Below are 26,702 nucleotides of genomic sequence, written 5' to 3' on the forward strand. Positions count from 1 at the left end.
CTCACTCTGTAATGGTTCTGAAGTGAACATTATGGTATATTCAGAGAGTATGCCTGAAAAAATAAACCACAAATTCTTAACAAGCCCCTTGGCTGTATATCAAATTTGAAGGACCCTCAAAGCTGAGCACGTGCAAGGCATTTCTTCCCTTTATTTAGTTTTATCCTTACCACAGAAATGTCTCTTTTCACTTCCCTCATTGTGGTGGCTGACAAAATAGCCCAGTTCTAAGTGCTGTGTACCAGAATCTGGCCCAAAATTAGTCAGCAACAGTTGCTGCATTATATATGATATACACCAGTGCTGATAAACACACCCAGAACCCCCAGTCCTTTCACAAACCCAGCTCGTCTATTGTGGCTGAGTTTACCCTACATTACTGAATATGTTTAGGACAGATGCCTTAAAATGTCTTTAAAGTGTATGTGGCTGATTTATAATACTTTTGAGAACAGAGATCTTTGTTTCCTTGAGCTCAGTGAACTGTCAGGTATTATTACAGTGGCACATACATAAACAAGAATAAAAGTGTTTTGCACAAAATCATGAATAAATTATGTCAGACAATTGGAAAACCATATACATTTATTCATGTTTTAAAATTACCCAGGCACAATTTTGCAAATACATAGAAGCACATTCTCCAAATGGGAGAAAAAAAACCTAAGTAACATATAGCAAGAAAAAAACACAAGGCAGAACATCTAAAATAAGTATAAATAGTATGAAAGTTTTCTAGGTCTACAGTGATATCTGCTATCAATACACCTGTCAGCATTACAAAAAGGCAACCAAAGAATACATGTAATAAATAGTGTACCATGAACTGCCTAAATAAGTTTATGTTAACAGCACATAGCAGGAACTGCCTAAGAGCAGAAGAATGCTTGTGCCCTGTATATATATGCACATATGCATGTATACACAGATGCAACTGGAAGGCCACAAGAACAAAAATACCCTGGGAAAACGATGAAGGGAATTTTTATGTGTCCTGCAGACTGTAAAAACAATGCATGCATTAGCAGGCACCCAGCATGTTCGGGATAAAATTACACCCACAAGCAGAATCACATTAACTCTTCATCAAACAAAGCACTTTCCATGCTGTACCCATGCTGGATCACTTTGTGCTGTATCACACTCCTGACTTATGGAGCACATGTGGATGGTAATTTTAGGAAGAGTCAGGAGCCCCTGATTCCCAGGATCGGACAGGAGGAATCAGATCTCAGATTTGAAAGAAAAATACCCATGAAAAAAAACCACAAACAAACAAAACCCCACCCATTCAAAGCTTGAGCCAAAAGATGGGCTAGCAGGAATTTCACTTTCACGTGGGACAGTCCAGTGCAGTGGCCTCAATTAAAGAGCTTTAGTTTGCATGATGGAGTGTTCCTGAGGATGTGAACCAGATTCCTTTTGGATGGAACCAGAAGATGTGCTCCAATCACTAGTGGCACTCAGCCCATGGGACCAACTAGAGACTGTGCACAGTGTGGACATCAGGTCCTTAGCACCAAGAGTTTCAGGCTACAGATCCAATCCAGCTGAGTTAATTCTTTTGCTAACACAGACACAGGCTTTGGAAATACACAGAATAAACATGAAGCAACAAGTATTATAACCTTACATTATTATATTATCAGCCAAAAGGGCAGTGGGCACACAATTTCTTTTTCTGCTGACCATCCCCAGAAATACTATTTTCAGCAGCAACAATATTAAAAAATCTGCAGGCATCTTAGCCAATCTACACGTTCAATTCCCCTTAAAAACATATTCCCATAAATGCAAAAATTTTGGGATCGCTGCCCCACCAACATCCTGACATTATCTGTGTCAATAAAGTTGTTCCTAGTGCTACACTCTGATGGGAGATTTCCTTGGAACACAACATAAAATTGTGACTGTGAGTACCAGAGTAGGTTAACAAAAGCAAGCTGAACTATTCCTGATATTCCAGTGAAAAATGTCAAATTTAGTAAATATTTCCAGCCTGGTTTCAACAATTTATTTGCTGCCAGCTGCTAATGGCAATGACAAGGCTCCAGCAAAGTGCTCTGGGCAACACACGATGTGAGAGAAAGAAAAAGCACTACTCCTGCTGCCTGAACCAAGTTTACATAAAACTTACATTATTTATTATAGTGGAGAATAAAATGGGTAACATGCTATCATGCATAATACATGGCAAGAACATGCATTAGTTCAAGTTTACAGTCTTTTTACGGCCAGTAAATCAGAACAGCAGTGGCAGATGCATGTCTTGAGGAATTCCCAGAAATGACAGCAAGCAATCAAAAATTTTTGGCCAGGTGGGGACCTACGAAGGCTGAGGGTGTGCCTCACGTTATTATGGCTTCCACAGAAACACTGCCTTTCAGTGGAGAGAGACCTTTTCTTCCTCCTTCAGGCCCTTTTAGAGAGTTTGCCCACGAGACTCTAATCCAGAACAGACATGAGACTTCTGTAGATTATGCTATACAAAAGGCTTCTCTGTCTTCAGCTAAATATCACAGAAATAGTCAGAAAAACACATATGAATCTGGTGGCTGGCTATTTAACATAATATTTGTCACTCTCCTATGGTTAAGTCCCATTCTGTGCATCCTCTCAGGAAAGGAGGAACAGAATGAGACACATCTGCTGAAAATGAAACACTTCCTTCTCAAAAGTACTACCCCTAGTCAGGAAACAAAACACAGGCCTTTTTTTCAGTAAATACGTGACTGCTGTGCACAGTACATCATAATGCCCACAGACAGCTCCTGTGTGATCCTTTGGCACTAACACAGCTTCACTCTTGTGAGTACCCCAAGGTTCACCATCAACAAACCCCAGGCTTGCTCGAATACAACTAACACCACCACACAATTTCTGAATGCACGCAGAAAAGAATGCCAGCAAATTATAAGCACCAATATGCAAAGTGCTTCTGGTTTTCTACTTACTAAGGGCACCACCCAGTTATAATTCTTGAGGGATTACTTATTTAATTCTTACTTACCTGCACATGTCTTCTGGTTGAGCCCCTGTGCTCTGCTGCCAGCTATCTTTGTGTGAGGGTCCTACTTCTTGCCCAGCCCACAAGCAGGTGAATAAAGACAGACCATCAGCATCAGCCCTCCAGGTGTTGGGTGGGCTTCTCTTTATTAACTCTGCTATGCCTTATGTGCACATGGTACTTCTCAGACAAAACCCTGCTTACCTTAATACCCAGGAGTGCAAAGATTTTAAAGGGATAGGTGCTGCATTCGTGAACCTGCCAGAGTGATTTCCATTAGTTATGAAATGAGATTCCTAAACCAGTGAGTGTTCAGATAATTTGTGGCAGGCTGACACCTTCCTCCCTGGTGTTGCTTATTTAGAAATATTTAACAACACCGAATTTGCCTCTGTTTCTTCCTGTAAAGGTCATGCTTCCCCCTTGCTGATAACTCCTACTAGACAGAGGAGGACAATTATTCTACAGAGGAGCTAAAGGCATTTGAAGAAACCCAATACTTTAGTAAAGTATTTCCAGGAAAGATCAATGGGTACTCCTTGCCTACAGCACTTTAGGGGCATTTTTTAGTAGCTGGAACACCATCTGCTCCTAAGTGGAACTCTTCATCAGTCCTTCCCACTTACTGATGTAACTGATAGGAGCAGTCTGCAGATGGAGCCTCCCAGCCCAGATGGAAAGGGAATTTGGCTGGATATAGAGACTAATTTTTTGCTTTCTGAGAAGAGGCCTTGCTATAAGCAGAAGAATGTGATCTGGACATCTAATGGGGATGAAAAGCTTGGGATCGTGTCTGTTGTGTCAGTTTGGAAAGAGGAGGTTTTTTTATGTTCACAAAATCCCAGAATATGCTGAGTTGGAAGGGACCCACAAGGATCATTGAGTCCAATCCTTAGTCCTGCACAGGCCCATCCCCAAGAGTCACACCGTGGGCCTGAGAGTATCATCCAAATGCTTCTTGAGCTCTGTCAGCCTTGGTGCTGTGAGCACTGCCCTGGAGAGCCTGTTCCAGTGCCTAAACCTCCCCACACACCCTGCCACTAATTACCCTGGAATTAGTAATTAGCCAGCCAAAAAGATATTTTTTTTCTTATGCAAATTTCTGCTCCTATTTAAAAGTTTTTACTTTGAAAAAAAAAATCAATTGGAAGATAATGCCACATAAAACATAAAGCATATTAAAATTTAAATGTTCATTAAAACTAAGCCTACAGCAAACCAAACAATAAATGCTTTGTTGGTGGTTTTTTTTTTCAAAAAAGTGTATTAAATTCCCCTAAAGTGGAAAAGAAAACATTTGTTGACTACTTAGCTGACTGATGGCCAAAAAAGGCCAAACTATTTGTAAGTATTCCCCTATTAACAGCAACGTGAAGATGCATTTTGAAAGCCTCAGGTAAACTCCCTGCTTGTTTTACACACATGAGTAGTTGATTAAAATAGGACTGCTTGAATGAATAAGCAATTAGGATCTGATTACATTCAGGTAAACTGTAGTAGGTTTTATCTTAAAGAATTAATAAATGATTCTCAGCTGATGTCTTAACTGCTCTCAGGAGGTGAATCATCAAGGTCCCTCACTACACAGCCAAGTACTGAGATTCTTTTCTTCAGTACCACAGATTTTTAACAGATTTTGACCAAGTAATTTCTTTGCAGAATCATCTTTAACGCAGTGGTCACAGTTCCTTACTCATACAATAAAAATAATGTAAATATGCATTTATGTCATGCTAAAGGCAGCTTCATTTAAATAAGGGAAGTGATGTTCATTTACTTTCGTGTGAATGAAGCCTGCTGCCACGTTCCTAAAGGAGATCTGCTCTCAGTGCAAATCCAGGCAGAGAGCAACACTTTTACTTTGCTCTGTGACAACTGTGATATTGTTTCATGCAGCATGCAAACACTCTTCAGTGAGCTTCAGGACGAAACACATATTTTACAACAGTTTTATGGTGAGCTGGCGTGTATTAATTATCTGAAAAACTTCCTCAGGCTTTAAAAAAAATACCTTGCAGGTGATCACCAGCGAGGCAGAATCCTGATGCTCATTTGGGAGAAACAGTTCATGGAGACACTTCCATGTAAGTCTGTCCAGCCCAACCACACATCCATGGGCAGCACCTTCATAGCAATTTCTCTATTAACCCAAAGACCTCCCAAATACAAGTTCAATTTGGCTGATGCTCTCCCTTTCAGCTCCTCTTCCCTCAAGGGAGCTGTAGGATTTCCCAGGCTGCCCTGTGCAATGTGTGTGGAACATCCTCCCTAGTTCTGCACGTCCTGCACTCTTCAAATCCTGCATTACAATTGTTTTATCAGCTTTCCATATATCCAGCCATCCATCTGAACTGAAAAGGTGCATATGCATATGGTGAGAAATTTAGACCCCTGGCTTTTGGTGCTACAGCTCTTTATCCATCCCTGGCCCTTTCCCCTTTTGATTTCATCCCATGCTGTATTAGCTTACAACTGATCTTTAACTCCAGAGAAAAAGGGCAGCCACTTCAAATTATTTGCATATTATAGCATTGCCTGTAGTTTTCAGACACTCTGGGTACCTCTCCTGCAAGGCATTATACAAATAAATTGAAAATGGGAATATTCATCTCAACAGCTCACAGGAAGGTCAGACAAGAAGGGGAGTAGGAAAATACTGTGGTTCTCCTTTTCCAAACAGGAAGGTGAGACATCAAGTTGTGCAAGAAGTCTGGGACAAAGCCTGTATTTAAATACAGATGTTTATCCAGGATTATAAGCGTGGTCCCAGCCTCTGTCTGACAACCACCATGAATACTTAGAGTACTAAACAGTGAAAGCTGAGCTATATTAAAAAAATAAAATCAGAAAGCTGCATTTAGAGTAGAAAACAGAAGGGGTAACAGAGATGATACCCTGGCATCATGTACCAACAGGAATAAGGAACCAACAGTCAGGAGGAGGAACAGTGGTGAAGGGATTTCCTCCCCATTCTAAGAGTTGCAGCTGTTGATGACAGAATATATATGCGATGAACATATAAAATATAGATTTATATGTACAAATATACAATAGGAAATAGTCAGTATACAAATACTTACATGTAAAAATAGCTTTTTACTTTCCCCTTTTCATGATTTACAAAAGCATACAAAGTTTCCTGTTGGTTAATGTTTAAGTAGCGTGAGTAAACCCTGTGTGACATGTCCCACACGTAATTCCTTCAAGTGTTCACAGTATTGGCTATTACAGTGTTGAATCTGACATTCCAGATGTTAAAATATTCATAGGACACAATTCTAAACTTAAAGCATTAGTTTAAATACAGTTTAAATAAAACTCACATGTGTAGTTGGATTATGGTCATATTACAATTGAGTTTGCTGCAGTTGAAAACTTTCCACGACAGTGAGCTGGGAAATACATATTTAAACTAGAGATGAGTCTATTTTAAAATTCTTGAACTGCCTCTTGATGTGCAGCTAATGCTGTGAGGTGGGGAGTTCTTTCAACTTCATCTGAGGCAATGCAAGCTGAGACAACTCAGTATTACAAATTATCCTCAGTAGGAAAGTGGATGCACAGAACAATTCGCCATCAGATCCAGACATGCTGTCACTTTCTTCAAATACCCAACAGACAAGAATAAATGACAGGTACCATTGTTTTTGCATTAAGAATAAATGATCTGTAGCATTCTTCATCAGGAAAGTGCTTTAAATTAAATTAAATTAGTCCTCACAACTCCCTTGTGAGGTAGATAGACACTATCCCTGTTTTTAAAGCTGGAGAAACTGGAGATCTAAACCAAATTATGATGGCTCCATGGGAAATACTGTCAAAATACTGTTACTTGGATGTTGGAGCAACTCAAAGGCACAACTAGAGTAAATGGAGATATTCACAGGACAACTTTTCACTCATGAGTTTGGATACTGACAGCAGACCTGGTACGACAGCCAAAGGTTCACCGTGGGCTGCAAGGCACAGTCATTTCTGAGTGCCACAATGCTGGAGCTGCACCGTGGGACAAGGGCTTCAAACAGCACCAAATACACTGTCCCAGATGCTGCAGCCTGACCAGGGTGGAAGACCTGCACCTCAGGACTTGAGGAAGTCGTATCTTCTCATGCAAGAGTTGTGATCAGTTCAAGAACCGTGTTTAGCTCATCTCTAATTTTACCATACATGCAAGTTCTCACATGTGTCAATGTATTCAGGTGTTTGGTTGTTTTTTTTCTTTTTTTTTGAGGTCTATATTTTTCCTCATATTCCTCTTGTTGAAAACTTCTGCTAATACTAGAAAGGACACTCACTAGCGCTGCAGTACTGCCAGTGAGCTATAAATACTAATTTTAAATATCTGAGATGATGGACAAGTTTCAAAGGATCTCCATGTTCTCTGTGTGCACCTGTATATCCAGGAAATCTCCTCTGTATTTAACTGCTCCTGCCTTGAAGTAAAATCCAGTTAAAGTATAAAGTGCATAGTGTGGAGTAAAACCCTAAGAGAAGTAACAAACAATGTGTCTACCTTCCACAGATGATTAATTTTGCTTAGCAGCTGAACCATCACCCTCTTTGTCGTCCGGTTTTTAGTTTAATGTTACCTAGGCTGAGAAAGGCCAGCCACATGTAAGCAAAACTATTGTAAACTGAGACATTTTTATAATATGCTGCTCAGGGAGAGTTAAGAAAACCAGTATCAAGACACTGTCCAGTTGGGATGTGTAAATATTATCGTGTGCTTCTTGGCCCATTTAGCAAACACTTTCTTTTCCGTGATAAACCTATGGCCTCCATATGGAGCGTTCTCATGGAGAAAGTATTCCTCACACTCATCTCTTCCTGGCTCGTAATAGTGGTAGGGAACTTTACGAAAGCCTTCTGACCTAGGAGGGGAAAAAAAAAAAAAAAAAAAAGATATACTTAAGTATTATTTTCAAGAAATACGTAAATACACAGTGCACCGGAATTCAGGATACAAACATCCTGGATTGTATCAGCAATTGTGTGGCCAAAGGGATGAGGGAAGGGATGGTCTCCCTGCACTCGACACTGGTGAGGTCACACCTTGAATCCTGTGCTCAGTTCTGGGCCCCTCACTGCAAGAAGGACACTGAGGTGCTGGAGGGTGTCCAGAGAAGGGCAGTGGAGCAGGGGCAGGGTCTGGAGCACAAGTCTTTCGAGGAGTGGCTGAGGGAGCTGGGGGGGGGCTCAGCCGGGAGAAAAGGAGACTCAGGAGCAACCTCAGCACTTTCTACAACCACCTGAAAGGAGTTTGTAGCAAGGTGGAGGTCGGTCTCTTCTTGCAGGTAACAAGACAAGAGGAAATGGCCTCATGTTTAGACTGGATATTTGGAAAAATTTCTTCACCAAAAAGGTGGTCAAGCGCTGGAAGAGGCTTCCCAGGGAAGTGGTGACTCCCCATACCTGGAGATACTTAAAAGACAAGTAGATGTGGCACGTGGGACGTGGTTTAGTGCTGGACATGGCAGTGCTGGGTTAACAACTGGACTCCATGATCTTAAAGGTCTCATCCAGCCTAAATGATTCTGTGAGTTATCTGAAATCCTTCCCATGCATCAGCACTTGAGCTCCTTTACTAAACTGTATAGGGGCTTTCATTGCATCATGATTTCTATGAATTTTCCTACGGGAAATGTAGCTCAGTGTGTCTCTCAGTCAGTGAGAAGCTGATGGGCTGGCTCTTATGAGTACTGCACATTTTGTTCAACCTGGGAGAACTCAGTCCACAAGGCTCCACCCCTAAGCAAAGTCTTCTCACTGGATAGTCCCAGCTGTTGAATCTGGTTCTCCAACTGGCTGCATAATCCATTATAAGTAGGTAAAGCAGTCAGAACTGAGCTTTAAGGAAAGCCATCCTTCCCTGCTGCCAACAGACTTAAGTGCTATCACGCTGCTGACTGGTTTAACATCAGGGCTCTGCAATGCCAGCTTGGCTTGGCTCTGAGGACAACCTCAGTCCTGTCACCCCTCATCTCGGGGCGCCTCCTGTGCCTTCACAAACAAAGAACAACATATGTTCACTCCATCTGGATGACTCAATCAGCGAGATCTGCAAGTTCTAAAAAGCCAGGCTCCCATGTTAAGATACCCTAATTGAACAGCTGCGACTCAAATTCCATTGTTTGTTTGTTTGTTTGTTTGTTTTAGGGCCTGCCAGGAACGAGCCTCGCACTGGGGTGACGCAGAATGTGGAGTGAGGATCTGCACAAGGACTCGACTTGAGGAGCTGAGGACCCACTGGACTGGTTACGTGCCAGCCTTGAACCAGCTTGGGTACAGAGGAATAGATGTGTACATACCAGTACAAGACATTGTTCCTGCTTTACTGAACAAATGATAAATAGTTCCATTTTATATTTTTCTACCATGCACTGTAGATTGAAGCGTTTAACTTGGACTTTTAAAAAACTGTGTGAAGAGTTATGCTTCTGATGATGTGATGAATCCATAGTCACTGTAAGGTCACTAAGGGGAGCTGGTTGGAATTTATGCCAGTTTATGGTGATAAAGCTCACAGGACTTGTTTTATTATCTAATTAGAAACCTCTACTACTCAAAACAAGCCATATATAACCTGGAAAGTTCAAGTAGGTTGCTCAATGGTGGTGAAATGTAATTTCAGGTAACTGTCCTGGGCTAATCAGTTTCTTTCACTTCCAGGTGTATTTGGTATTCAGAAAATAATATATTATATTTTTCCTGTCTAGATTTGTTTTAGCAGGGGAAGCAAGTACGTTTTTATCAGAAGGGTATGAGCATACTTTGTTTCCAGCTAATTCAGAAACTGCAAAAGATCCTTGATTAAAAATAGTTACTTGTGACATCTGATGCTAGATTTTGTAAATGTTTTCATTTTATCAACAGCAAATGCCATATCAGGAGTGAATGTGCTGACAATAGTGTCACATCAATGCAAAACACTGGGAAATGACTGCCTGATCCATTTCTTGGATTTATGATATTAAAATCAATTGTGAAATTTTGACAAGACATCAGAATTGTAGATGCATGAAAATAATTTCCTGTGATCTTACTTGCAGTAGGTGTCATTTATCATCCCATAGACGTGAATTCCATAGCAGGCATCCATAGCCAAAATTAAGGTAAACCAACCCGTACTGAGATATGAACCTGACTGGACTCTGTAAAAATACAACATACACAAAACAAATTGCAATGAGAAATTATCAACACTTTATCAAAGAAATATAATCTATTGCCTGGGACAAAAGGCATTAAGCAACTTGACAATCTGTCAAAACCACACAATTACTTTGAATTATTTATAGATATGCTCTCATTCTTACCAGCTTGGGGCCTCAAGCCATTGTCCACAGAAAAAATACCACGTTAAATATCTGAAGTCAAACCATGCATCTCCCCCAAGACAAAAATATAATTTATTTTCCCATCTGAAAGACAGCAATTAGTAGGGTTTGTAAAATGAGATAAAGCCCACCAAAATACAAACCACTGTCAGAATTTGTGCCGTGTGCATGTGGGTATGCACCATCCTCTTCTGCAAGCAGAATCCTGCAGTGGGCTCTCCTCAACGGGACAATTCAAAGAGAAATGAAATTTTCATGGATATTTTGATAGAAAACCATCTAATACAAAGTTTTGAAAACCAAAATTCTGTGCATACCCCTTTACATAATTTCGTGTTATCGTTCTTTGAGATAACATAGCAGAGAGAAAGGATAATATCCAGATTGGCTGTCTTGGCTCAAATAACTATTTATGTTAAATCAGTCCAAAAGTATTACCTGCATGAGTGAGAAAAACTACATGTGTAAGGTTTTTGGCTCACAGGCTGGCTATGTGAGCACTGTTGATCACAAACCAAATCCTGTTTGCTCTCCTCAAGCAAATGTTACCAACTGGGGACTGGGAGTCATAGAACATGGGTATGCAAGACTCACTGCTTTAAAACCTCTTGAATAGTAAGAACACACTTAACTCTCACTGCTTACAGATTGGGTCAAGTCCAGCTTTGTGCATGTGTTGCTTTCAGTTTGACTGAAATCAATGGGCAGAATTATCTTAAAATCATAAAAAGCTTTCCCAATTTCCAAAGAAAGATATCACGACAGTCATAAAACCATCATAATAGAGCTGGGTGTGAGTGAGAGGAGGGGATGTATCAGCTTTCTGCCACAACTGCAAGCCCTTAGGCTTTGGGTATGGCAGGGAGCAGTCTGTTCTGCATCATAAGTTAAAGCAGCCCAAGGTTTGCACACGATTAAGTTTTGCTGCCAGAGAACTCCCAAGTAGACCTATGTGCTAATCAGTTATTCCCACCAACAAAAACTTCTGAGGTGTTTCTTCATGGTTCAGAGCAAGAACGTGCTGTGGTCTCCTGCCTCCCAGGTAAATATGCCAGTCAATGGTTTTTGGCTCAGATTCTGTGCTACTCCCTTGCTCAAGCTGAACTGAAGACTAATTGGGACGATGGGTGAAAAAGTAGTTGTACAACCTTTATAATGACATTTACCTGGCACATACAGGTGTGAGATTCAAATTCCATCTCTGATGAACACCTTTTCATGGATGGTAGAAAAACTCCAAGAGCTTTACATTCCTAAAGAAATTCCAGTACACTCCAGTTTAAATAAACCTTAGTTTTTTAAGTGAAAAACAATTAACTCTCAGAGCTGAGTCCAAGAACCCTGAAAGTAATTAAAATGTCCTCTTCCTTGCCCATGTCTGTTGTCCTACATCAGTGAGCTGGTGGGAACTTTTATCCACACCTTTCCAGAAAACATCCTTTTGCTTTGGGAAAGACTTAAGTATGTTTAGCTGCTTTTGTAAAGGACCATACTGGAAACAATAAGTAAAGGGTTAAACTGAAGAGTGACCAGTGGGAACCAAAGTCAAATCCCCGTATTTCCTTAAGTGGATATCAACTATAACTGTGCTTCTTTACTTGACAGTTTTATAGCCATGAAACTCTACATCTGTTTATCTGCCCCACTAGGATCTTCATGTCTTTAACCAGAATGTTCTGCTACTGTCCAGCAAAGAGAATTCCCAGCCCAGTCCATGTTATTTCAGAGTAACATTCTGCCATGATAAAAGGCTGCACTGCCTCTTAACTTGCTTTCTGCTCTTGCACCAGGAAAAACACTAGCCTTGAGCTTTTAAAGCCTTTTAGAATCATAATAACCATTTATAAGAACATGATGAAGATCGGGACCCTTCCGATAACGGAGGTTTATTGGAGAGCATTATATTGACAGCAGCATCTGAAATTTCCTATACTCAGGAGGAAAAAGGAATTTTAAAAAAGAATTAATCAATATTTCATGTCCTGTTTTAACACCACTGGACCTTAGTCCTCTCATCTATATACTGCACTGGCAGGATAAATAAAAACAGCAGAGTGAGTTCCCAGGTACCTTTCCTGGGAGATGAAGTACATGACAGAATACAGATTACATACTTTAAAACAAAGCACTTACATTCACCCCATTTTTTCCTCTGAAGATACACAGGGATACAAAGGAATATACTTAAGCAGTGGGTATTCTGGATGATTTGGTAACACCTTAGAATTCAATCCGATACCATAAACACACTTTCAAAATTCTAATGAAAGCAATATTAGAAATGTGAAAACAATTTGAGCTGTCCCTAAAAAGCCATAAATCTCTGAATACCTTCTAAAATATCATCCCATAAAACTGTAGTGCAAAGCAATGTCTCAGCCCTTGCTATTATGCTAACACTGTGCACTCAATTTCTCTCTCTACAGGAGAGTTTTACATGCTTTTTTGGCCAGGGATTTTTGAGACTCATTAGAAAAGACTTCCTCTTGTTACTGGAATTGCATTCAAATTTCAAATTTTACACATTGAAAAGAAAAAAAAAAAATCCTCCTTTTATGTGTAGCATAAGGCTGTGTTACTGTACAAATCTGAGGGAAGGAGGGCGTTAATCCCAAACCAGGGAAAACAGGAGTTGGTTAAACATCATGTGCAGAACTACAACAGGCAGATCTATTGTGATATATGTGTGTGCAACAAATCCAAAATTGTTTCCTATTGCTCACTGTGACTTTTTTTTTTTTTTTTTTTTTTAATAGTCTAAAATTAATGGGGCACCAAATCCAGGCAGGAAATTGTCTCAACAGCTCAGGAGAAAATAATGCGCTATTTTTCAAAAAACGTGTTTTAAAGGATGGCTTTGCTTTCAAGCCATGATTTACAGCTGGGTGCAGCAATAAAAAGGCAATGCTTGCGAAAAGTTACTTTGTTTAGCTTAAAAATGAGAGCTTATTTTGCATACCTCCCACTTTATTGGGATTCTTAAGGAAATGTCAGTTATTGGTTCTAATTCACCCTGCTAAATACCATGCAGCATTTTGGAACAGTAAATAGGCATATGCTTAACATTAAACACATGAAAAGACCAGTGGAATCAACTTAGTTAAGATGCTTGAAATGAAGTACATGCTTGCTTATCTTGCTCTTAGTGAAGGTTTAAATGCTTAAAATGTCATTATTTAATCCCAGAATATAAAAGTAAGCTCCAAGATTAACAGTTACTTGAAAGTTTCAAGCCTCAAAACATAGAATTTGCATTTTTAGTATTGCCTTCCATAAACTCCAGCAGGAAGAACTGACTGCAGTTCCTCACAACATGTTGAAAAAAGAGACTTGCCTTCTATGTTTTAGAAGAAAATGGTAAAAGGCGTATTTAGGGTTGTAATGTGTGATACATAAAGCTTTAATTAAAAATTAATTTAAAATAGAAGCAATTAGACAGGGCCCTTTAGCTTTAACTTTCCAATACTCCACAAAAAGTAGAACAAATTGATATAAAGGAGACAGAATAGAGAACGCCCCATAAAAATGTTGGCAACTGAAATTCATCTTCTTTGACGTCGATAACCATGCTTTGATGTAGGTTAAACGAAGGAAAAACTGGTTCCTTCTGTCATCAGGGGCAAATGGAGCAACATCAAATATTGCCTTAGTGATCAAGGCCAGGTGAGCTCAGAATCAGGTAAAAGTTTCGATGACACTCGTGTTTGGATTTCACCAGGAAGTTCTTTTCTTTGTTCAATTGTTCCAGGATTTTTTATGTGCACAATCAATTTTAGCTCTATGGTTCAATGGACTGTAATTTCCAGTGGGGACTTCAGCGGTAAAAGAATAAAAATGGGGGAAAAAAAAAAAAGTTTGTGAAGGCAGAGAAGATCTGTAGACAAGCAATTGCATGTCAATCTGTTTGCAGAAAAGAATTTAGAAGTCTATTTTTTAATTCTTTTGGGAGAAACTAGGGATCACAGAAGGTCAATTAAGACTGTTAATTAAGATAAAAAAAGAGAAATTTAGTACTTCAAAAAGCCATTAATTAACAGAGAGCTTGCCAAAAGCAATAGACAGACACTTTTCCTTTTTTACTTAATTTCAAAATATTGTAGTAAAGTAAAATTCAACAACGACAGATTGAAATGACAAAATTCTCCAGGCCAATTAATTGACAAAAAAATTTATCTTTTCATAAAGGCTGTTTATAGACTCTAATCCTCAGATGACTCTCCTACCAAACTACTGAATCAGCAGCAGCTTTATCTGCAGCAGCTTGTCAGGCCTCTTGATTAATAAATAAGTATAAATAAGAGTACTGGTCTAAACAAAATGAGGTGCTTCTGAGGAAGCATCTCTGAGTCCAGCTGCTGAACAACTCTTCTGCTTTGCCAAATCACTCACCCACATTCCCCAAGTCTCAGTTTTGGTCTATGCCTTCCTCTTCAAATCAGAAGTAGAGTTGTAAATGACAGATTAGGATGAGCTGACAGACAAATGCACCATCATTTAGAGAAGAGAGAGGCTCTCACCTCTCCTTTGAGGAGCACATACACTTCTCCTGACAGAGAGCTGGTTTTTGAGAGGAGAAAAGAAAGTACATTTGGTACAGAGGAAGGGTAAGACTCTAAATTGCTGAAGAATATTGGCACCAGCCTAGATTTATTTCTGTTTTCTCCAAGACTCAGTGCTTTGTTGCTAATTATTTCATTACATACTTTCTGCAGGAAAAAAAAAAAAAAGCACAAAAAGTACAAGAAGGGCAATGAAAATGCAAGCACAGAGAATTGATTTCACCTGGTAAAAATGGTTGTTATTTCTTGCCTTATAAAGATACCTGTTAGGCAGCTGTTTATCATAATTATTCACTCCCTTGTCCCTGTGTGTGTGTGTGTACACTCATGTGCTCGCTTTGCATTCCATAATGATGCAGGACATCTAAATAACAAACAGCCAATGCCCCTCTAGCAGTGAGCAGCCTGTCTCACGCATCCAAAAGCCCACATCGTGCTTCAGGTCATTCTGAAGAGTGAAACATTTATAAACGGGCAGATGTTTTATGAGCCATCGCGCGCAGTTTTATGCAAAGCTGGAACAAGTGGAATGAATTACGAGCAGCACAGACCACGTTCCAGACTCAGACAGCGACTGTGGCCAGCAAGATGTACCTGGGCATGGAGCAGTGATGCACTCCCTGCCAGCAGTGATGCACTCCCTGCCAGCCCAGGCTCGTGGAGGATCAACCCTACTGTGAATCCCGAAAATAAACTGCGGGTGGGTGGCGCGCTGTTTAATTAATCTCCAGAAATATTGGCCTCTGTCTGTATTAATGCTGCACCCATGGAACACACGGGACAAGAGTTCATGTCATCCATTGGATTTGCCACAATCCTGCAGTAAAGGCCACAAAGTAGCCCCTGACAACCTCCCTTCACTACCAGATTTAAAAAGAGATGCAGCAAGAAATAAATCCCATGTCAAAATGGCACTGAAAACAAGACAGGAAGGACATTTCTGAATGATCACAAAAGGGAGCAGAGAAATGATGGCTTTGTATTTAACTGCATCTAATTAAAAAACCACCGAAACTATTTGACTTACTATTAAAAAATTTTGGTAAGACAGGAAGAAGTAACATTAGAAATAAGGAATAATCTGTTACTACAAGTACTGAAAGACCTGCAGCATCTGCTTGGATATTTAATTTATGCATATAGTTCCCAATCTTTGTATTTTGTAGATTTTTTTTTCTTATTTTTTTCTTCCTCCCTTTTCAAAATAAGCATGGAAACCTGAAACAAAGGGGGAAAAAAAGGCAGCGGTTTAAGGAAATCAACTTCTTCTGCCCAGGCTTCTTTAGTTTCCTTATTTCTGATTCCTTGACCTGACTTTGATGCATCTCAGCTCAGTTGTGAACTCAGGCAACCAGAGAAGGAAGTTATTTCACCCAGGCAGAGAGAGCTCCTACAGATGCCTGTGCTGCTGAGCACAGAGAACAAAAGGGGGATCATAGAGATCCAGCTTTCTGCAAAGCACACGGAAGAGAAACAAGAAGAAAGAATGATAATTGTAAACTCTGCCCTCCAGCCTATATGTTGCACTCACATATATTATTTTGAGGTGATTCTCATGCAGGAAAACCTGTGCTGATCTTTTCAAGCTGAGTGGCATTCCCTGTAGAGAACACGAGTTGGTAGCTAAATTTCTCACAGCTACTGGGCTTCCAGAGGTCAAACTGACTCTTCAGATACAAGCCGTGGTCCTGGTGCAAACTGTTTACAGAGCAGTAAATCCCAAATCCACAGGTGTGGGACACCCACAGGTGTCAGGGCTGGTCCCCTGTAGGGCAGCTTTATGTGCTCTGCTCTTCACCGGTAGCTGCATCCAGTTTGCTGAGTGCTGGTTCAATATTTTCACACAACGTGAAAGGGAGTAGAAAAGGCTTTAGATTTTAATCCTTCGTAACCAAAAATGAATCAAAACTGAAAACTGTGCCAAGTGGAAGGAAAAAAAAAAAAACACAAAAAACAACAGTGCCTTTTTCCTGCAAAGACATTTAAAACAATATTTGCTGTCTTGGGTCTGCACATTTTTCTACAGGGAGGACATAAACTAAACAGAGCTGCAGTTAATCCAGGATCCCCGAAGAGATTTAATTAAGGAGGCTTTCCCACCCTTTTCTTCTGGTATTAAAGGGCACTCACTACTCCTAGCTGCATATTTTAGTGAAATGTATTGTAGGTGAATACAGAAGAAGTTTCTTGATTACCTCTTAACTTCTCAGTACAAAATGCTGAAGGGAGCTCATCTAACCTTGTTTGAAAGCAGCTCAGATTTTTCATAAGAATGTTTTCTACTAGGTTGGGTCTTTTTTTATGTTTAAATCAAAAAATATGATGCAACTTTGTAAAGGTGCACATTGCATGTCTGTGACACTGCAGTGTGAGCAGAGGCTTTTATAAGGATATTTTGGTTTATTGCTGTGAGCAAACGAAAGAACAGCTAGCACAAGATTGTACCCTAAGCCTGTTTATTGAAGGGGGAAGAACACTGGACCAGATACTCAGCTGACAGAAATGATGTACCTTAGCTGATACTCTTTTAAATATTCCACTTTCTGCAGTCATTGTGGCAGCTCAAGCAATACCTCTTTGATGTTACCATGGAAGGGAGGGTGATGTTACATTGTTCTCCCTACATTTCCCATTTATCTGAGAACTTTGCTTTTCACCAGGGCGGATGCCCATCCAAAAAAAAACGTTATGGAGGGCCAGAATATTAATGGGACGTTTCATTTCTGAACAGAAAACATTCACTGGAAAAAGAGAACTCCAGCTTTACAGGTAAGATCTTCATCAGTGTGTACTCCTCTACCAACAACTTGTCTCACCCCAAATATGGTATTCACCAAAGTGTTGCCAGGTATCCTAAAACTAACTCCTAATTTGTTGCTAAATTACTGATTATTTACATTACAGCAGCACTGTGAATCCTCAGTGTGCAGGCACTACACACCCACACGTGACAGCCCTTGCCCCAAAGAGCTGAACTGTCAAATAACCAACAGAAACAGATGCCTTGGAGAACATACATATCCTTATCCCTAATATCACATCATGTTATAAAGCCACATTGTCTGAAATTGCATCTGGAGCCACAGTGCTCTTCTCTCCACTGACTATTTGCACAAACCAAAAGTTCATTTTACGTTACGGAACATCAATATTTTCAGCAAAAATGAAATCTTAAATCCAGACAAATTATTCTGATATGGAAAAAGGAGGTAAAAATAGAACTTGTGTGGGTCTGAATTTTAATTCAATTGCAAGAGGCCATAATGTAACCCATCCGTCAAGCTTTGAAGATGAACTGCTAATTAACACAGATGTTGCATTCCCTTTTACTACTGTAGCTTTCTCCAGATTAACTTTTCCCTAAAGTATAAAAGGAACAAAATATTTCTCTTTTCTTTTTTTTTTTGGACACACATTTTAATGAAACACACACAGACATATATAGGCATCATATTTCTGTTTAGTATCAATATTAGAGTGTTGCTTACTCTCATCCAAATGGATCTAAACTTTCATTGCATTCTTAACTAGCTAACCTCTGTCCAACTACCCCACTGAACAGTTCCTTCAACACTGGACAATTTCAGAATATTTTATTCCAATATTCACTGGAATATTGCAGGAGGGTAATAGTATAAGTGGAAGCTTTGAGAAAAATCACCATACTTATGGCAGTGAAATTCTCTAAAGGAGAATTTTTATGGCTTTTCTGCTATCAGCTGAAGTAGCAAATAAGTTAATTTTCTGAGTCTTTCACAATCCAGCTCTTTGAGAATAGTAAACTCAAGAATTATCTGACTAATCATCTAGCCAGCTCACTGCCAGTGTAAGCTAATTCCTAGTTATCAAAAGTGCTCAAGAACTCAGTTAGCATCAGGGACATGACATTCCCAGTGAACCCAAGTTACCAGAACACATTCATGAAGCAGGACAGTGGTCCTTTGCTTTACAAACAAGTGCTCTGATTTCTTTTGCACATATTATATTGCTCTTAGTGGCATCATCTTTTTGGTGATCCCCAGTATCAGCTAGTTAAGACTTGGCTTTAATTTTCAGTTGCCACTGAATTCTGCAGGAAAGTTGCTCCTTAGAAGGCCACACACCATGGCAATGTCCATCAGAGGAGGCTGTTGCTGCTCCCCTGGCACCAAAGTTCAGGACTTCAGAGTTAAATGAATTTTTCTCTACAAGATCAACATTAAAAAAAGAAACATTAAAACAAGCTAATTGATTAAAACTAGAAACTACAACCCACTTGCCACAACGTGGGTGGCTCAAGACTCCTGTAAAATTTAGAACTGACAACAATTTGTTCTACAGTTGCATTACAGAGAACCTCAGGTTACACTAGTAGCTACACAGCTGGAAGGAATACCAGATTAAAAACTAAGAGTTCAATCACACACAATTACAGATATAGCTTCACAATTAGGTTTAAAAAACAACATCATTTTTTATAAAGCTTTTTCTTTGCGTCTTCATGCTACTTGCCTGATAAGCCCTTGCCAACAAAGACAGTTTACTAATTACGATTGTACAAAGTGTGGGACAACTGAAATGATTTATTGATTTTTTTTTTGTTCCTCACAAAATAGATGTTATTTTGAATTCCAAATATACAGTGAGAAAAATAAAGTAGAAGGCACAGATGGCATCTTTAATCCAGACATGTATGAATGTGAATATACTTACAGGGAGACTCAATCCATTTAAAACTTTAATCTTACAGTAGTTGTCTAGAAAAATCAGCACAGAGTAGGCTTTATGCAATTAAATTAATTTTCCCCTGAGCAGAGACATTTAAGGTACAAAGCCAAGAACTGAGCTGTTCTCAAAAAAATTCAGAAATAAGAGGATCTTCCAACAATTTATTTTTTTTTTTAATGTCTCTAGGCCAACAAATAAAAGTATGCACGTTTGTCATGTAATGTTATTATGGCACTATGTTTGCATTTGACATAATCTATTACCTACGTGCAATCTGAACACATAAAATACGAAGGTCTGTTAAATGTTTTTCTGTGTTAACCATCAATCTGTGGTAAACACCACTTCATCCCCAGGCTCGGAAATAACAGAGGAATCTTTTCTCTTCAGTTCTTCGGGAATTCTTTCTAAGATTATCTACAAGACCCTCCTTTGTCCTCCACCTTGCAGCATCCTGAGTGCTCCTCTAGTCATGCTGAGAATTTGCTTACCCTGTGAGTGTTCTCAGTGTCCAGGTGCATTTCCATGAAGGATGTGCAGCACTGAGAGTCTGAGCAGAACACAGCACGTGACCCCTCATGGGGACTCTCTCCCAAGTCTGTATCTTGAATTCCTTTGAAGTCCCGAAAAAACAACCAGACTAGATGAAAAATGAAAAGAGCTGATCCAGCTTGATGTTCTCCCAGTCCCTTTTATGTGCCCCATCTCCAGAGTGCCAACTCACTCAAGCACTTAGATATAAACCTCCTGTAATACAGACAATGAATATGCACAAGTAAACAGGCCTAGATGCAGCAGCCAGCAGGTTTGCTCCCTGCTCTCTGCAGCACCTTTTGTCATTACACTAGCCATTTTGTCCTCAGCTTTGTCAAGAGAAGGCACAGCACTTAAGCAAAATACATTTCTTCTCTTTTTTTTTTCTGGTCTGCAACTCAGCATTATCTGATTAGGTCTAACTTCCCATGGCTTGTTCAGCCTCGCTTATCAGACACACTGGAAAATATTTCCAATAATAAGCCACCAGAAATCTGCCTTCATATCTGGTGTCAGGCTACATATAACAGAAACCTTTTCATTTTAGTTTTAAAGTATTGCTTCATTCAACAAGCCGACTGCTGGCTGACACACAATCTAACCTAAAGGCTATGGATCAGCAGGTAAATGCAGAAATTCTATTAGTTTTCAGACCCGAGGTTTACGCCTTTCATTTCAAATGAAATCAAAATCCTACACATGAATAGGTAAAGCCCAGAGTAAAGATCCTTTCTTAAAACCATCCATTACATATTACATGAGTGCAAGGAAGAAAGCAGCTTCTGCATCTTGGAGATACTGCATTTCTTGTGCTCAATGACTCTGGCAAGGATGGTAAATAGGAGACATAAAAGAGATCCATTTTGAGGAAAAATTAAAACCATGACGAACATTATATTGGGCAATGTGAAATCCTGCAAAGGTACAAAGACAGGGCATATTCAGATATGCTTGGTATTAACAAAACCTCTCCAAGCTTGTATAAATTGGACTTCCTTACCCAAATCCGATTTTAGAAGTCATAAGCAAACTTGTCTGTGCTTTAAAGGTTTTGGAAATCCTCGTTTAGGACCAGAGGAAGGAAACAGTGCAAAAGTGCATATTACAAAGTATCCAGAATGTTTATGGCAATATTTCTTCTTCCAAACTGAAAGAAACACCATCAACGAAGAGACATTTCATTCCTTTGTTCTTTCTGTAAGTGTATGTACATTTTATATGTAATCAGAGTTCCTACCCAGCTTTATATACAAATACAGGAGATTTATGAATGATTGACAACTGACTTTGTTTTACTGTTTGCTCTAAAGAAATGTGTTCACTGGAAGTTCTCAGAGGATAGGCATCAGCATTTTGATGCAATATACAGACTGAACCCCCAAATTAATAGCAGTGACTATAATTCACTTCTGGTGTGGTTTTCCTTCACAACAGTGGGATGACGACTGTCATAGAACAAGAAAAGTAATTGTGATTACCTAATCACAATTACGATCACACTGATAATGTTTTGGGGTTTTTTTTTGCTGTATGCCTCATTCTGTGCAATCAGTTCAGGAAACTGTTCCATGGCTTTGCTCTTTATTCAGGGAAAAAACACAAAATAAAACCCATGACTTATTGTTCTTTGAAAATTTAGCTGTAATAAATTGAGTATGGCATTAAACAGTAAAGAAGCTTGCCGGGCTCCCCCTTTCTCATTACATAAGCCTACTCACATCTTTCATTTGTACTTTGTGTTTATTTGTATGTAATCCACATTTTCCTCTGTCAATAGTTTTGATGGCCTCTTGTTTCATTCTGGGCTGATTCTGTCTTATAGCTTGATGGGCACAAGTGAGTCAGTATTCTCTGAGCTATTATAATATACAGTTCTCATTTATAGATATCCCATGCATTTGCTCCAAGAAAGGTGAAATTGTAGATGTTACACAAATACAAAGAAATGTTATATCAGCTGGCTTAGAGTGAAAGCAAACAGAAACCTCAAGATGCAATGTCCAGCTCCAGTCCTCAGTTAAGTTCAATCAGTCAATTAAATCACAGTTTACAAAGGAATTAAAAAAGAAAAAAAAAAGCCATGATAATTCTGTTTAATCTCACAGATGATAATAGAAATGCTGCTTTATCTTGTCCTTTTCACAGGTATATGCCAGCACTTCTCCTGATTCTGCACAAGCATTTTTGGCAAGGAAACAGTGGCCTGTACGCTTCAATCAAAGGCTGACCTAAATGGTGCCTCAAAATTAACATTCTGTTGGGATTTACTCAATCAGGGTTGCAGAAGGATAATATAAAACATGAAATACACATCTGAGCTGGCACCATTGCTTACGTAGTACCTTTCACCACCAAAGGTTCTTGGTAGATTACACACACACTGACAAATGGAGCCACTTGTACCTGGCATTGATAAAGGACAATTTAGGATGAGGATGAAGAACCATGTATCAACTGAACTCCCCAATAACAGGGGAGATGCCTGTTCCGTGCTGGCAAGAGAGGAATACTGACACAGAGCAGTCTCCTAATGCATTCTTGAATTACCTTGGAATTTTCTCACCTAAGTATTGACCGGATCTGACTACATTTAACTCGTTTGATCTGATGAGATCAGGTTGTGTGGCTGCAAGCTTGTGATAAGAAGCCCGTGTTAGAAATAAATTGCAGATCTCATAAAAGCAAAGCAAGAAAACCCACAACCCTAAACCATTCATATGGAAATTATTCAATATAAACAGGTAGTTCCTTCTTGAACTGCTCATATAATATTCCATATCCATCCATCATTATGAAAACCACATGCATGCACAGCTTATTACCATATGAAACAACGAAGACATCTTACATCTCCTCATGGGTTTACTAGCATGTTGTTTGAGAGTAATGCCATTATCCTTTATCTTTATGCTGTGTAGAATCATCCTCCATTGTGCAATACTCATGATTGCACACTTTGTCATGCACTGCCTCTGGAGATGTATATAATACACGTGTATATAACTGATTTACAGACACCACAGGCACAGTCTGAGCTCAGATCTACCCAGGAAAGGCAGCAGAGCTACTTTTTATACACTAGAGGATCATTCTTTGTAAATGTTGAATGATTTCAGTGGTGACACCATGACTTTGTTTTCCTTCAATGTGTTTGTAAGAGGATGTAAGAAATAAAAATTTACCGGCAGGGGGGGAGGAATATAAATTAAACTATTTTATAGATCACAGCAATTGTTCAAGAGCCTGAGAACAACAATACAGGGGGAGGAAGAAGAAGGAGTATCTTCAACTGAGATCATTCAAGTTTGCCATTTACTTGTACAAGCTTAACCACAGAGCTGTTCTTCAAATAGGGAGCTGTCACTTCTCTGGTCTTGAGTGAAGTTTTGCTCTTTTTTGCCTTTGTATTTTTATTCGGTCTCTCTGAGTGCAGGCAAAGGATTAGTTTGAAATGATGCTTTTTTACCCATACTGTGCAATGAGTTGCCCACCTCTAATTTGCATAATACAATGTAGACTAGGCAGACTCCATAACATTTAAACAGAGTTTAACAAAGGCTGAAAGAAGCAACTGGAGTGGAAGTATTTTGTACAAAGCAGTGTTTCAAAAGATGCTATATATTATCTTCCTCAGTCCTCAAATACCACAGTAAATGAAGACATAAGTCAAACCTCATTTCTCCCAGCAACATTTTTAAAACTGTCTGTCCCCCAGATTTCTGGTGTTTCCCTTTAAGAAGAGAGTCAGGGATGAGGGCATTACAAATATAAAATTATCTGCTCTTGATAACTTATTTCACTAGAGCATAAATCATAGGAAATGCGATTCTGTATTGCATGAATGCATGAAAATTAACTGTGGGAAAAACACACTGCAATCCAGAGGTAAAATATACATTGGCAACACGTTCCTTTGTAAGCAGCTTAATACTGCAGGTAAATGAGCCCTCACAGAGTTATTCAAGGAAGGTAAGGACAAACATTATCAACAAGCAGAAAAGCTAAACCTGGGGTGGACAAATCCAGGTCTAGGCAGCTCAGCTCAATCTACACTAGCAGCCTGTCAGACCCTGCCTGAACGGAGCTGTGTGGTGCAGGATGTTACTCCTCCAGCTGTTTGTCACCACCCCACAGCTGGAGGTGAGAGATTCCCCAGTCCTGGCAGCTTGTGGTGCAGGTCTGCAACCTGCTGCAAGCAAAATAACCAGACTAGACCAAGTCTTGGGCATTGGAAGCACAACTGGCAGGCACTGCTCTGCATTGAGCAGGTGGTTGTGTCTTAGAGTGGTGCAGCCAGGAATGTGTATCTTGACCTTCCAGAAATGTGCATTCAGGAGCCCCAGAAAAGCAGCTCTCCAGAATTTTTTTCTGTTAAGAAGAAATCGGGAAAAATAAACGCACCCGAGGAGAGCGAAATATCTGATCTTTTCATTAAGGACAAGTAAATAGCTTCAAAAAGGCCCTGTGCCTATAAAGGCAAATATTGGAAAAGCATCTTTTTCAAGCTTGGATTGAAGCATGGCTAACAGTCATACAGAAAAATCATTGTTGTAATGGTAATTTCTTTGCCACTCCAGGAGCCCACTCCAGGAGACTGAGTAGCAGACTCAGCTATGATTAAATATCATTCAATTCACCTCTTTGTATCTTTTATCTGGCACCACATCGTTATTTACCTGAATAGTGGTTAAAAGCCCCCACAATTCAGATATCATACAATGCAACAGAATATTGCCAATTTGAGACAAGACCACTAGTAAAGCACTCTTCCCTAAGCAAATAAAGCTGGGAGCTTTTCAGTACTTTGCCTTAGGTGCTTAATTTTGTTCAAAAATAATCACAAGGAGAAGCAGAAAAAATCTTTGACAAAGTGGTTAGGTGGAGGCTTACATTAAGATGAATTTTCACTCAGTAGCAGCAGGCACCTTCTAGAAAATCATATATTATTTTTTCCTCCTCTTTGTTTAAAAAAAAAAAAAGTTTTAATCCAAATTAATTTTTACCAAAATTCCGTAAAAACGAAGGTGCAAAATTTTATGTTCTTTGTGATCTCTTTTGGTTTTTGGTCTGACATTCCACTCTACTGTGCTTATATCCAAATGGCTTTGTGGCTGCAGGGCCTCGACTGCCCAAGAAATAAGAATTTGAACTTGCATGAAGTCGTACTGAATTATTAAGTTCCTTCACAGTTTGGAGTGCTCCAAAACAAACAGCAACCTTTTGGGTTTTGTTCAAAGCACTCCCCGAAAACCACAACTAATTAAACTATTAGCACACCTGTGAATCAAGCAGGCATTCTGGCTTACCAGCTGAAGCACACAGGAGCAGTGTGAGGTGCCCAAAAGGCTTGCTCTTATTCCCCTTGAAACCACCAACTGTCTCCAGAGTCACAGGATCAAGCCCAGAGCAAGCAGCAAATTGACGAAAGATAAATCTAATTCTCAATCAGCGGCACTGACAACGCACCAGAGACCACAGGACAACAGGAAGACAACGTGCTTGGCACACACAAGCTGGGGCACATCCCACAGGGCACACACAGGCACTGCCAACACGACTGCCCACAGAATTTGTCCTTGCAGTTCTTGAGTGCCTCCCTTCCAGGTGGGCAACGTCCCGGTAAAAATGTGCAAGTGTGATGCAGAAGCAAATGGAGGTCCATCGAAACAGTGAAAATTTCTGTCTGCTTCTGCTCCTGAATCTCAAGCAGACCTGGTAAGCCTGATGTCTCCCTGTCACGAAAAACATACCCCAAAAATTACCATAAACAATTAAGTGGGATGGATGCTTAGCTTTTGTACGCGAAGAAAAACCTTCATCCTAGCCTGAATGGGTGGAGAACTTTTCAAAGTACAGAATTTCAGTCAAGATTAAATCCCAGTAAATCCTCTTTTGCTTTGCAGACTGTCCTTTCACTGAACACAGGTTTGAAATATGGGGAAGCTGATTTCCCAGAGTGCCCCCCTTCAGTGGATCAAATTCTCACAGAGGTCTGTTTTCTCAGCCAACCCTGCACGTTCCTCCCACTGACAGGTGAATCTGTACTACAGAACAGACAACAAGATGACTGCCTCACACAGAATCCAGGGTCCTACAAGCAGGGAACAGAAAAGAGATGTTCTTCAACCCCGTCTCCTCAAATGGAGCAAAATTCCTGTCAATAAATTGACCCGATGTTCCCGGGGGTTTTGCTTTTCTTGTTCTCCATCTTTTACAAAATGTTCTTTTCGATAAAGTTTGAATAGATTTTTCGAAAATGTAAATGAACAGCTTGGGAAAGGGCAAGCAATCAGCCTTGAAGGCAGAAGAAAATAACCATTTTTCATTACAGAATTTATATATAATTTGGAAACAATATTCTAATTTTAACCTATATGGCACCCACAAAAGAGCTTGATCCTCACCTGAAGTAGCAATATCTTGCTGAAAGAAAAAAAGTAGTGATAACCTTTTCCTAAATTCTAACAAAAGACTAGAGTTATTTTGAAGAAAAACAGTGCAAGTATTTTAAATATCACAAATATTTCTTTGGTATGAAGCAGAAGTTATTTTATAGCT

At 39.6% G+C, this 26,702-nt stretch overlaps 1 protein-coding gene across 2 annotated transcripts in view; it reads right to left on the reverse strand.

Moving 5' to 3' along the window:
• Nucleotides 1–567: 567 nt before the first annotated feature.
• ST6GALNAC3 (ST6 N-acetylgalactosaminide alpha-2,6-sialyltransferase 3) overlaps nucleotides 568–26,702 on the reverse strand; it is a 210,804-nt gene continuing 184,669 nt past the window's right edge. For both annotated transcript variants that reach the window (XM_050306898.1, XM_050306899.1), the window contains exons 4-5: nucleotides 10,051–10,158; nucleotides 568–7,878 (exon numbers count right to left, since the gene is read on the reverse strand). In XM_050306898.1, the coding sequence (XP_050162855.1) occupies nucleotides 7,692–7,878; nucleotides 10,051–10,158 (295 nt within the window). In that variant the 3' untranslated portion in view covers nucleotides 568–7,691. The remainder of the gene's footprint in view (nucleotides 7,879–10,050; nucleotides 10,159–26,702) is intronic.

This window comes from Myiozetetes cayanensis, unplaced genomic scaffold (genome assembly GCF_022539395.1).
Source record: "Myiozetetes cayanensis isolate MyiCay16 unplaced genomic scaffold, myiCay2020 scf12, whole genome shotgun sequence".
Lineage (NCBI taxonomy): Eukaryota > Metazoa > Chordata > Aves > Passeriformes > Tyrannidae > Myiozetetes > Myiozetetes cayanensis.